This window comes from Adiantum capillus-veneris, chromosome 1 (genome assembly GCF_014529385.1).
Source record: "Adiantum capillus-veneris isolate H3 chromosome 1, ASM1452938v2, whole genome shotgun sequence".
NCBI classification, from domain to species: domain Eukaryota; kingdom Viridiplantae; phylum Streptophyta; class Polypodiopsida; order Polypodiales; family Pteridaceae; genus Adiantum; species Adiantum capillus-veneris.
The window spans coordinates 97,989,408-98,002,178 of record NC_140931.1 but is presented as its reverse complement, the minus strand read 5'-3'; the positions used below and the strand labels follow the sequence as shown (position 1 = coordinate 98,002,178).

The following is a 12,771-nucleotide window of genomic DNA, read 5'->3' as shown; positions in this document are numbered from 1 at the left end:
AAATTTCACTATTGTTGCACCGCATTTCCTTGTAATCCTTAGGCTTTGACAAAGTGTCAAATTTTCAAAAAAGATGGTTGTTTTCTAATAAGACTTAAGACATGCTCAATGAAAGCATCACATACAGACACGCCTTATTTATGTTGAAGGGCCTATTGTCAATTCTCTACCCTAGTCTCCCTTCATAAAAAGTCCTCTATCTAGCCCTTCTATAGATGAAGAAACCTCAGGTTGAAGAAGAAACCTCTTGTTCAACCTGCCATTCTTGAGTGTAGCACACCAACTCTGACATTTGATATAGTTTGACACTTTGAATCCATTGAACAAACCTTCTACCTAAAAGCTCAGCTATACTCTTGTTCAACCTGCCATGCTTGAATGTAGCACACTAACCCTGACATTTCAATATAGTTTGACACTTTGAATCCATTGAACAAACCTTCTACCCCTAAAAGCTCAGCTATATGACGTGCTTTTATCACACTGCAATGTTCCTGCTTGAAAGATGAATGGCAGATTTCTAGGTGTGAATGAGGAAGAGTTTCACAAAAAACCATCCTTTCAAGAGCAAGCCTTGAATCTAGTGGAAGTTCGTCCAACAACTAATTAGATACACTTCATGAGTCAAAATTCATGGAATTACAAAAGAGATGGAAATGAGAGAAAGCACAAGAAGTAAATAAAAACTTCACTATCATCTCACAGATTTCCCTATGGTTACAAGTACATATTATGTCATACACCTTCGACAAACCATGAAACAATGCTTTATGCTCAATTAATACAACACATCCAAAACAACACAAAATACATTGCAAAATTTACATAAATTGCATTGAGACTTGCCTCTGTCAACGAAATGGAGCCCGACTCTCTCAAAGTGAACGCCTGCTGCAATACATCAATATCAAATGGATGTATATGCACACCACCAGCCTCAATATCAGGGCCAAGCAGTTGCCCTAACTCCATTCCTTCCCCCCTTCGAATATCAAAATCACCAACCACGTTTCTCAAATAGTTCGACTCCCCAATTGAAACAGGCAAAGGTTTTTGACAAAACTTCTCATGCAATTCCCTTAGACCGTAATGGCTGAGCAAGTCTGCCGCTCCTGTAAGTTCTCGGCTTCCTGTATCAAATCAACTTGTGGTGAAAACAACGTTCACCATTTGAAGAAAAAAATATACATCATATTTCTTCAATCTCCAAAAGTTACATCTAGAAGCAAACAGACAAAGATGCCAATAGACTGACAAAAGACAGATAAAACATAAAAAACAGTGTATCAAATGCTTCCTTGATAAGCAACTAAACTCTTCACAAGGGATCTACGCAGCCTAGAACACTATGAAACTCTCTAACTTCATCTGTGAGAATAGCTTATTAAAGATCTGTTTGCATAAATGTCATAGCTTCTGTTCTTTAAGAGCTCATTTTAATCATTCTCACAAAACTAGATATGCGCTATGCATGCACATAACTCATACTCTGGCAAATACAAATGTTAACAAATGCATTGATTACAATGCACAGGTTTTTGACGAATGAAAATAAACAAGGACAAAAAGAGGAAAAAGTAAATCGATGAGAAAGGGAACCTACTGGGGGCTGAAGTAATAAGCCGGAAAGGACCACCGGAGTCATCTGTCCGATTGCCTGATGTGGCCATAGCCTTAAGCTTCTGAAATGCAACCAGGAGAAATATCAACACCGATGATGACAAAAGCTCAGCTAATTTCAACAAGTACAATTTTATCTAAGTTTTCCTTGTGCCTCTCTCTCTCTCTCTCTCTCTCTCTCTCTCTCTCTCTCTCTCTCTCTCTCTCTCTCTCTCTCTCTCTCTCTCTCACACACACACACACACACACAAACACACACACACGCGCGTGCGCACAGAGAAACACACACATGCGTACCTGCAAAATCAAGGCATGATGTGCGATTCACGCCATGCTTTACAGCATCCCTCCGTTGTTTGGAATGCAGATTCCACTTTGCCGAACCCTAAACAAGTCCTGTTTTCTGTTTTCCGCCTGTCAGATAATCCTCTTCCACTTAAGAAAACCCTAGAATGCTCCACTTGGGCTGTAAAGCCCTAGTCCGTTGCTCTCTGTCGGAGCGATGAAGCGACGCCAATTTCCAGTATGCGAGCTCGTCCTGTGCGTGATATGCGAACGAGCTACTATTTAGAAAGTTGCTATCAAAAGGAGGCGTAGAGGTAAATGAGAGACTACTCTTATTTTACATACGAGAGCAACGAAGGATTAAAACCTAAATTTTCTCCCCAAATGTTGCCTACGATTTGGAAAAAACAAAATGTTAATGGAATCTGGCATTTTTATTGTAGGGAACGAAAGAGCTAAGGTCAAATGAAAGAGTCTACATCGGTCGTCGTTGATGCAAGTTTTGAGTGAAGGGACCTGAGCGGCAAGTGACAGACGTAGGAAGACGAGGGGTTGGGAGGTGGTTGAGGATTGATTTTTTTTAACTGCAGTTCTCACTTCCCACCATCGAAAACACATGGTTGAGGTAGTTAGTGGTAGGAATTTTCTACATATGCTTTTGGGTTCGAATCTAAAAACATGGTCACTTTCTTTTGTTGCTCCATGTGTGCCACTAGCAAGTAGTGAACGAATTTAGGAAGATTCGTGTGTGTAATAAAATGTAGAAGCTGCCAATAAGGGTAGATTTTTCAATTTCTTTTTTAGTGGAATCTATCGAAATTCCATGTAGGTTTTTCTAATGATTTTTTTAAGAAAGACGAAGTGGTAGTTGGAGCAAAGTGCAACATACATATGTCTATGCGGCGAAGTCAAATGCTCTCTCTCTCTCTCTCTCTCTCTCTCTCTCTCTCTCTCTCTCTCTCTCTTCTCTCTCTCTCTCTCTCTCTCTCTCTCTCTATATATATATATATATATATATATATATATATATATATATATATATATATATATATATATATATATATATCGTGGCGGAAGAAGCCATTGCTTTGCGTTCTCACGGCACCCAAGTGTGAGGGGGGGAAGAGAAGCAATCACCTCTACTTCAACCTTCAAGGCTTGTGCCCATGAGAGATTCAAGTGAGGAGATAGATTGCTTGGAGATGCTTTGGTGGATATTTGTGTTGAACGTTGGGAGAAGGGGTTGTAAGAGAAAGGTGTCATGCTTAAAAGGCATGACACCTTGAGAGAAGGCAAGGGCTATTGGAGAAAGGTGTTTGCATGCTTGGCAATGCTTTGATCGACATATATCTTGAACGTTGGGAGAAGGGGGGGATGGAGATGCTGCAAGGAAAGGGGCAACAAGGGTGAGGGGACCAGGGTAGGAGGAGGCGAGGGCGAGCTGGGCAAGAGGTTGACAGGAACGGACACCAAGGGGAGGGTGACCAAGGTGATGCAAAGGGAATCTTGAAAGAATCCTAAGACTAATGTAATTTATTGTTTGTAATGCATGAATGCGCCTCTTACAAGCATGAATGCTTAGCACAAACAAGTTGAACGCCTTCTCAAACAGCACCTCAAACAACAAGGTGTTGCTGGCATTGGTGAAAGAGGATGTGAGGGCATTTGTGTGCAACTAGAATATTAGGTCGCATTGTTCGATATAGACATAGCTTTGTTTTCAAGGCTGAAATCTTTCCTTAAAGAGGAGATTGTCATTGGCATGTGCTCAATTGAGCGTGGCGGGACTGTTTTTCACCTTCACATAGCCTTTATTGCAAGGCTAATGATCACTTCATCAAGCAATATCCTCAATTGAAGGCAAAAGAGGCCAAAAAGAAAGAGTTTGGATCTACTAATAGTGCAGCTATTGCAAAATCTTCTATAAATGGAGATTGTGATGTTGATGTAGATGTAGAGTGGGCATTTAGTGCAAAGTTTACTTATGAGCCTTTTGTCGATGATGCAAGTATGTCAGTTGCTACAGATTCACATGTTTGGTACTTTGATAGTGGTGCTACAAAGCAACAATAGTTTGCATCGTGACTTTTTTACCTCTCTTGAGACTATCCCTCACTAGCATACGGTCACTTGTGCCAACAATGCCTCTTGTCCAATCAAGGGAGCTAATAAGATTATGCTAATTACTGCAAATGGGTGTCCTTTCACACTTGTTGATGCACTTTATGTACCAAGGATAAAACAAAACCGTTTGTTTGTATTTGCACTTACAACACTTGGTCTTGTTGTATTAGTGCATGAGAGATGTACAGTTCATGATCTAGCTTTTTGTGATGAAATTGTTGCAACTCGCATTTTGTGTCGTGGGATGTATAAACTCTCTTTGTATAACAAGTTAGAATTTTGCCAATGCAATTGTGGATTCAAAGGTTTTTTAAATGCAAATCTTTGGCATGTACGTTTTGGTCATATGAATTTTTCTAGCTTGCTGCGTTTGTAGAAATCTGATATGGTTGCTTCTTTGCCGCCTCTTGAAGCACCTTTTAAGCATGTTTGTGAAGGATATAGTTGTTGTAAATAAGGTTGCAGGGATGCACCCACAACCTGGAGAAGCAGAAGAAGCTCAAGGCAGACAACAGAGAGTGTATTGCTTAGTGTGCAAATAGAAATATAAAGTTAGCCCTAGAGTGATGGGTGTATAGATAATGCACAATGGGGAAAACCTCTTAGCGAGGGAGAAAGTTTATTGCCTAATGGGCAAATAGAATTATAAGTTATCCCTAGAGTGATGGGTGTATATACAATGTACGAGGGGGGAAACCTCCTAGTGAGGTAAAAAGTGCCTCAACAATCCTAAGTGTGTTCACACACGTCACTACCGCATATGTGGTAACAAATCCCTACTGAAATGCCATGCCCTAAGGACATGATCAATCCACAAAGGGAAGCAAGCCCAAAGCTTTTCAAAAAGCTTCAAACTACTCATGAGGCAATGCCTTTGTGAATAGGTTGTCCTATGTTGGCACATAAGTCAAGCTTATCTCTCCTGCTAAGAGTCTCTCCCTGACATAGTGACAATGCACCTCAATGTACTTTGTAGCACCACTATCAATGTACTAAACATTCGACTCTAAAATAACTAATTTACATGCATAAGTACACTATGCACTAAATGCCCACTCTACATCTACACCAACATCACAATCTCCATTTACAGAAGATTTTGAAACAGCTATACTAGTAATAGATCCGGCCTCTTCCTTCTTATATTTTTTTTCCCTTGAACTTAGGACATTGCTTGATCAAGTGATCATTAGCCTAGCAATACAGTCTACGCATCTTCTTCTTGACTTTTTCACTAGAATTCTCATGCAAGTTGCTCCCAATTGAAGCACTACACACAGGTGCTTGTCATAGAAGAACCTCGAGAAGTGGCTGCATTACCATTACCACTTCCTCTTTGAGCAACAACAAAAGCCTATCCAATTGAACAATATTTAGCCCTATTCTTTCTTGAAAGTGACTCTTGTAATAGCAATGTGCATAATGCATCAAACTTGATAGCTTGAGGGCACATCAAGAACAATTTGCACAAGTGAGCTATTAGAAATAACTTTACGTGTAGAAATGAGTTTCTCATTAAGATCCTTGATACCATCAAGAAAAATATCCATGTCATCTTCCTCTTGCATAATCTTTGACTCCAGCTCTTTACATAGCAATGCAATTTTAGCCTCATTGCGACTTGCATAAAGATAAGCCAGTGCATCTCGAGCATGTTTTGTTGATTTTGTTGAGCAAATGTGAGGAGTAATAGTGTGCTTCATAGTGTGCAATCAATGCATGAGCATGCGCATCTCTTACATCTCGACGAGATTGCCCACTTGTAGGCAAAACAACTCTAGCAACAACAAATTTGCTAGAGCCTGCAACATCCTCAATAGATCTTGTGTCCACATAAGGTGGATGTACATCACAACATGCTCTAATACCAATCGACGGAAATAGGGTCGTAAAGCTGCACACACAACTTGGAGAAGATGAAGGCACACAACAGAGAGTGTATTGCTTAGTGTGCAAATAGAAAGATAAGTTAAGACTAGAGTGATGGGTGTATATACAATGCACTGGGGAAAAAACCTCCTAGTGAGGGAATAAGTACCTCGGCGGTCCTAAGCTGCACACACAACTTGGAGAAGATGAAGGCACACAACAGAGAGTGTATTGCTTAGTGTGCAAATAGAAAGATAAGTTAAGACTAGAGTGATGGGTGTATATACAATGCATGGGGGGAAAAACCTCCTAGTGAGGGAATAAGTACCTCGGCGGTCCTAAGTGTGTTCACACACTTCATTACCACATATATGGTAACAATACTTTGGGTAAGATGCAATGTTCAAAATTTCCAAAGGATGGCTCAGTAAGAGCTACATGTAGGTTACAATGATGTTTGTGGGCCTATGCAAACTCCATCCTTGGATAATTAACTGTACTTCGTGACTTTCATTGATGATTATTCCACGCATGCATAGGTGTATCCACTTAAAGATAAGTCTCGAAGTGTTCATGTGTTTCAAGCAATTTTTTATTATGGTTGAAAGTGTCTCTAAATGCCTATGGGAACCCTCCGTTCAAATCAGGGAGCGAGAATAAGTCTCATGAATTAAATACTTTTTTGGCTAGTCGTGGGATAAAACACCAATGTACAATGTCGTATACACCTCAAAAAAATGGTGTTGCTAAAGGAAAAAATAGGTCGCTTACAAAGATAGCACGATATATGGTCTAGAGTCAAGCTTTACCACATGTGTTTTGGCTTGAAGCTGCCATGTGTGGTGCTTATGTACTTAAAACAATTGTCCTACCAAAGCCTTGCAATCTATGACTCCTTATGAAGCATGGCATGATAAGAAGCCATCTATTGATCACATGTGTGTTTTTGGTTGTTTAGATTATGCTTTGGTGCCACAAAAGTAGTGCAAAGAATTGGATGATAAGGTTGTCAAATGCATTTTATTTGAAAGTCGTGAAAGCAAAGGTTACATGTTATACCATTCACAAACAAAATGTATCATTGTTTCACAAGATGTTGTGTATTTGTGGAAGGCCCTTGTTATCATAAACCAAAGATAGTAATGTAAGCTCCTAGTACATTTATGACACATTTTAATGGTGGAAACCTAAATGTAAGTTCTAATGAAGCAAATGTACAACCTATGGGGGGTTTTGATGCAGATGTACGTGATGTGGAAGGGGATGAGAATGAAGAGGCTAGAGGTGTGTCAAAATGGTTGGTGTACTGATGCAGATGTATTGATGCAGATGTACATGATGTACTTGATGCGGAAAGGGATGAGAATGAAGAGGCTAGAGGTGTGCCAAAATGGTTGGTGCATACTTTGCGTGACAGTAAATTGGATGCACCTATGTCTAGCCATACTCATTCAGATTCTTGCCGTGCATTATATGCATCAAATTGTTATGTTTTGGTTGTTTCTAGTTTATGTGATGCAGAGGAACTTCTTTCTTTTGATGAAGCACAAAATTCAAAAAATTGGATGATTGCAATGCAATCAGAATATGATGCACTTATAGAAAATGAAAGATGGACTTTATGTGATTGCCTCCTGGCAAAATAGCCATTAGTACAGAGTGGGTTTACAAGTTAAAACATAAGTAGTATGGTGAGATTGATCGCTACAAGGCTAGACTTGTTAGAGCAGGTTTTGCACAATAGAAAGGGGTTGACTATGAAGAGACTGACTGTGAAGAGACTTTTGCTCCCACTTGTCATACGACTACTATTCATTTTCTATGTGCATTGGCATCTTACTCATGGCATGTACGTCACTCATACATTGTTACTACTTTCTTGAATGGTGATATATTTGAGGAAACATATGTAACACAGCCTCACGATTTTGTCAAGAAAGGACAACAAAAAAAATTGTGCAAATGTAATAAAGCTTTATATGGGTTGAAGTGGTCTCCTTGTACATGGTATGAGAAACCTGACACTCATTTGGTTAAACAAGGCTTTTGTAATAGTCCAACTGAAACCACTTTGGATGTCAAACGTGAGAGTGCTGTACATCTCATTGTTGTTTTCTATGTACATTATTTGTTGATTATTTGTCTAAATGGGACACGCATTGCTGAATTCCAGGTTGAATTGAATGCTAATTTCAAGATGAAAGACTTAGGACTTTTGCATCATTACTTGGGCATATAGTTTAAGCAATTGCTTTGTGTGAAGCAGGATACATAGAGACATTACTATGTAAGTTTAGGCTCAAGGACTGCAAACATATTGCTACTCCAATGGATACAAGTTTGAAATTGAGTCTTCATGATGCTGACAATCTTACGGATGCCACTCTTTTATCATACTGCTATAGGATGGCATATTCAATTTGCAATGTCATAGATCAATAGATTTATGCTCAGCCAGGGTCTAAGCATTGGAAAGCTATTAAAAGGATATTTTTTTATTTGAGCAGCACTTTATATCTTGGGTTGTTTTATCCCAAGAGGCAATCATCGCCATCAGGTTTGCATGCTTTTTGGGACTCAAATTGTGCTAGTTATGACACACGAGTGTCCACAAGCAATTTCTTGCCATGCTTGACAGTTCATGCATATCATGGTTGAGCAATAATCAACCTAATGTAGTCATGTCCAGTTGCAAAGCTAAGTACAGGGGATTATTCACGACTATGGTTGAGTGTGTATAACTTAGATGATTTATGGTTGATTTAAGTGGTGGGCACGACATTGTGCCAACATCATCTACATTGACAGCCACATCACATTGGCCATTACGAGGAACCCAAATTTTCATGCTCGCACAAAGCACATCAAGGTGCATTATCACCACATCAGAGAGAGACCCTTAGTAGGAGAGATTAGCTTGGCTTATGTGCCGACCCAAGAAAACCTTGCAGACGTGTTCACAAAGGCATTGCCACATGAGAAGTTCGAAGCTTTTCACAAAGTTTGGGCTTTCTTCCCTTTGTGGATTGATCGTGTCCTTAGGGCATGGCTACACACTATGTGCTATCTCTCGTTGGCCGCATCACTGCCAAAGGGGATTTGTTAACATATATGTGGTAATGATGTGTGTGAACATACATAGGACTCTTGGGACACTTTTTCCCTCATTAGAAGGTTTTCCCCCTCATGCACTGTATATACGCCCATCACTTTAGGACTAACTTATCTTTCTATTTGCACACTAAGAAATACACTCTCTATTGTGTGCTTTGAGATTCTTCATCTTCTCCAAGTTGTGTGTGCATCTTTTCAACCCTAATATAAAAAAGAATAATGTATAAAAGTCCTCATGAACTGTTTCTCGATCGTTGGAGAACGAAGAGACACAACCCCCAAAAGCACGGGATTTTGAGGAGGATGCATTGATGGAGAGGCTTCAAGAGATAATTGTGCAAATGTGCCACCAACTACGTGGAGATGTTTGGGAGGATGCTATGCCACTTAGAACTTCCATCAGTAGATTCATAGCGAGAATAATGAGAATGATAAAAAATTACGAAATAAACGTCACAAATGTTAAAGTCTCTCAATTAGAGGAGCAAGTCCAATGTTTACGTAGGTAAGTTACCTTTTTGAAAGTGAAACTGAATAGGCTAAACACTATTGTGACTCGATTAAAAACGATGAGCAATAGAGTTTCTGTTTGAATACATTATAATTTTTATACTTTCAGTCTTCCTCGTGTCTTGTTTTCTCGTTAGTGTTTTGAAACTTCCCTACCCTTGGTGCTCAATATTATATTTCCTTTGGGAAGATGCCAAGGAATCTCTGAAGTAATGAATGTTTTTAAGTGTCTACAGATAAGAGACAATCACCTTGTAAGTTATCCCCATTCATAGTGTAAATTTTTGCTTATGATTTCATTTGCAACATGAGGGAATTGTACCCATAGACTTTGATAGTTATGTTCGTTTTTGGTGCAAATCCCAATTGTACCTAGTATTGTGGGGTAAGTCAAAATTTTCACCGTAGATATTGTTTAGTCAACATGATAAAAAATGCCATGCATTCAAATTTTGATTGTTCTCCATACATTCACTCTCTAACGAATGTTTAGTCAACATGATAAAAAATGCCATGCATTCAAATTTTGATTTTTTTCCATACATTCACTCTTGAACAAATGTTCCAAGTTCTTTTCACCTATGCAATGAAATTATTTCATCAAGCTCTTATGGGGGAATTCTTATCCTAGCACAAATACTTTTTGATCGAACTAAACATTACTAATGAACTTTGCAATAATCATAACGACCACTTGGAAATGCAAATGAAATACAATTCTACAGTGTTCAAATGCACAATTGCATGTAAGAGTCTCTATCTCCATAAGTTTGCTAGCACTACATGATCACTACCATGATATTCCTCAAGTCATTTTTCTTTTAAACCAGGAGCTCATGTATCTTTTGTGGTTAGTGGGGAGTTTCTACTATATGGCCAAGAATTGAAAGCATCTAGAGCAAGGGGGGACTTGGCTCTAAGAGGTTGTTGTAGATTTAGAGGGTACTATTGGCATGTAGCACAACGAACTATACAAAACATGTAAGCACATAGGTAGGTCACTGAGTGGTGAAATATTTTCTCATACTATCATACTGCGAGAACTTCAAATAAAATCATTAGTAGGAAAGATTCCCATTCTCTTCCCCTATCACCCCTACACATTGACCAATGTACCACTTACATCTACCTCCAACAAACCCTTGTAAGCAATCTCATCATGGATTCTCTCATCGGTGTCAATAGCATCAACAAAGCACCACCAAATACAATAGGGTTCACCTGTATCAATGCCATACGTAAGGCCATAGACCTTGAAGGCAAAAGCTTCGGTGATTGCATCTAGTGGAGATCCCTCCCTTAGCCACTCTATGGACACAAAATCGTGATGCTTAAAGGATATTCATTGACCATGAAAAGTGATAAACAAGAATATGATGTGCACGCATGTGTTGTGCGTGTGTGCCTACGTTGTTTTTTTTGGTTTGTGTGTGTGTGTGAGAGAGAGAGAGAGAGGGGAGAGAGAGAGAGAGAGAGAGAGAGAGAGAGAGAGAGAGAGAGAGAGAGAGAGAGAGAGAGAGTGTAGATAGTGGGAACCAACCTCTAGAAGCGGCGTCTACAAATCACCTAGCAGAGTTATCACTAGTGACCAATAGTTACTAGTATGTAACTATTAGTCAGTCAAAACCTAGTACAAGTGCCTAAAAATAGGGTCCGTCACTTTCATTTTGAGTCTACCCATCTATTTGTAGGTCGTTATGTAAGCTTGTTTGTATCAATCACAAAGTTGTCATAACTCTTGTACCATTTTGTAATTGAGCATTAAGTACATCATCAATTGTACTTCTAGAACTATACTCCACATGTACTCCCATCTGGTCTTCTAAAGTCTGATTTTGTTCATATCATCTGATATGATATCCGTTATTTGACTCTAAAATTCGAAACGAGGAATAGCTATCAAGTGACCAACTCATTTTATTTTGGCAATCACGGTGGTGATTTAAGCTCTTGATAAGAAACAATGTGCTACTAAGAGTTCAGAGTCAATTTACTATTCACAATGCTTTGTTTGGCACGAGAAAGGAGAGTTACTATTTTGTTTGCTAAAGACCAAGACTACATCAACACAGTAGTCGAGGAATCAGGGTAAGGCTCTAATGAAGAACCATGCTCTCAAAATGAGGAATCTGATACTAAACCAAGGAGAAGAGTAGGTAACATCATTGAGCTTTTCAACATTCACTACACGCAAGATAATGCCTTTTAGTGAGAGTTGAGAGACATTCTCATTTCACAGGGGTCTCAACATTTAGATGGGAGAGGCAAAGCAAAGGTTCATATGTATGGAAGTGATGCCAGTAGGCATAGTAAATAACAGCATCACACACAAAAGCTAGTCGAGGGAATGATCCTCACACGTTACAGAAATCGATGATAATCACAATGAAAGATGGGAGGTAGACATGGATCATTATAGCAAGCACAAACATTGGAAGAGGAAATCAGATCACAAGGAGAAGTCCAAACAAAAATAAAAGGAATCAAATCATTATAGATCCAAATATGGTGAACAATCCAATGATCTAAAAATCACCTTTCCTACCTTCAAGGTCAGTAGAAAGGATGATCCAAATGTCCATATATCATCCTTTCAACAATATGTTGATCTAAAGGACATCGATGAAGATGATGACCATACTTTCCACAAGCCTTGAACAACGCAGCAAGAAAACGGTACTACCATCACCCAACATGTAAGCTATGAACTTACAGTAAGCTAAAGAAGACATTCCTGCTAGAGTATAGTGAAAATCGCCGAGATGAGGACATCCTTTGCAATTTGGATAAAATTTATCAGGGTAAGCTATTGGCTAGGAGTTTTGTGGAAAAGAGTAAGGAATTGACCAGACAACTGAATGAACCACCATTAAAAAAACGCATGCGAGCATGGTTTTTGAGTGGGTTCATAAGCAAGAAGTTAAGAGAACATGACGTGCCAACACCATGATTTGGAAGTTTAACGATTTGGTTGCAAAGAGCTTCAAAATTAGATCAACATGCCAAGAAAGAGAAGGGCCACAAAAGAAGGGAAAGTTCTAGTGATAGTGAATCATCTGCTGAAGTATCTAGTTCAGCTCCAACTCTTCGAACAATGATTTGGAGGACACGTCCCATAGTAGAAAGAAGGGAGCTTGGGCACAAACATCGAGGCGCTTTTCAAGCATATATTTGAGATATCCAAGACCAGACCTTCAATACAAAAATTAGAGATTTGGTGCACAAAATGCAAGTCAAAGGAGCATACGT

The 12,771-nt window shown here is 39.2% G+C and overlaps 1 protein-coding gene across 2 annotated transcripts in view; it reads right to left on the bottom strand.

The window, feature by feature from the left end:
• Positions 1-2,211, bottom strand: part of LOC147465237 (uncharacterized) — a 43,926-nt gene extending 41,715 nt beyond the window's left edge. Inside the window, exons 1-3 of one of the 2 annotated variants that reach the window (XR_015189001.1) lie at positions 1,918-2,210; positions 1,604-1,682; positions 847-1,130 (exon numbers count right to left, since the gene is read on the bottom strand). Coding sequence is in view for 1 of the 2 variants with exons in the window: in XM_086518992.1 (XP_086375118.1) it covers positions 847-1,130; positions 1,604-1,670 (351 nt within the window). In the remaining variant the exon portion in view is untranslated. Of the gene's footprint in view, positions 1-846; positions 1,131-1,603; positions 1,683-1,917 lie in introns of both variants that reach the window. The other variant, XM_086518992.1, reaches the window with a different exon arrangement.
• Positions 2,212-12,771: the final 10,560 nt, after the last annotated feature.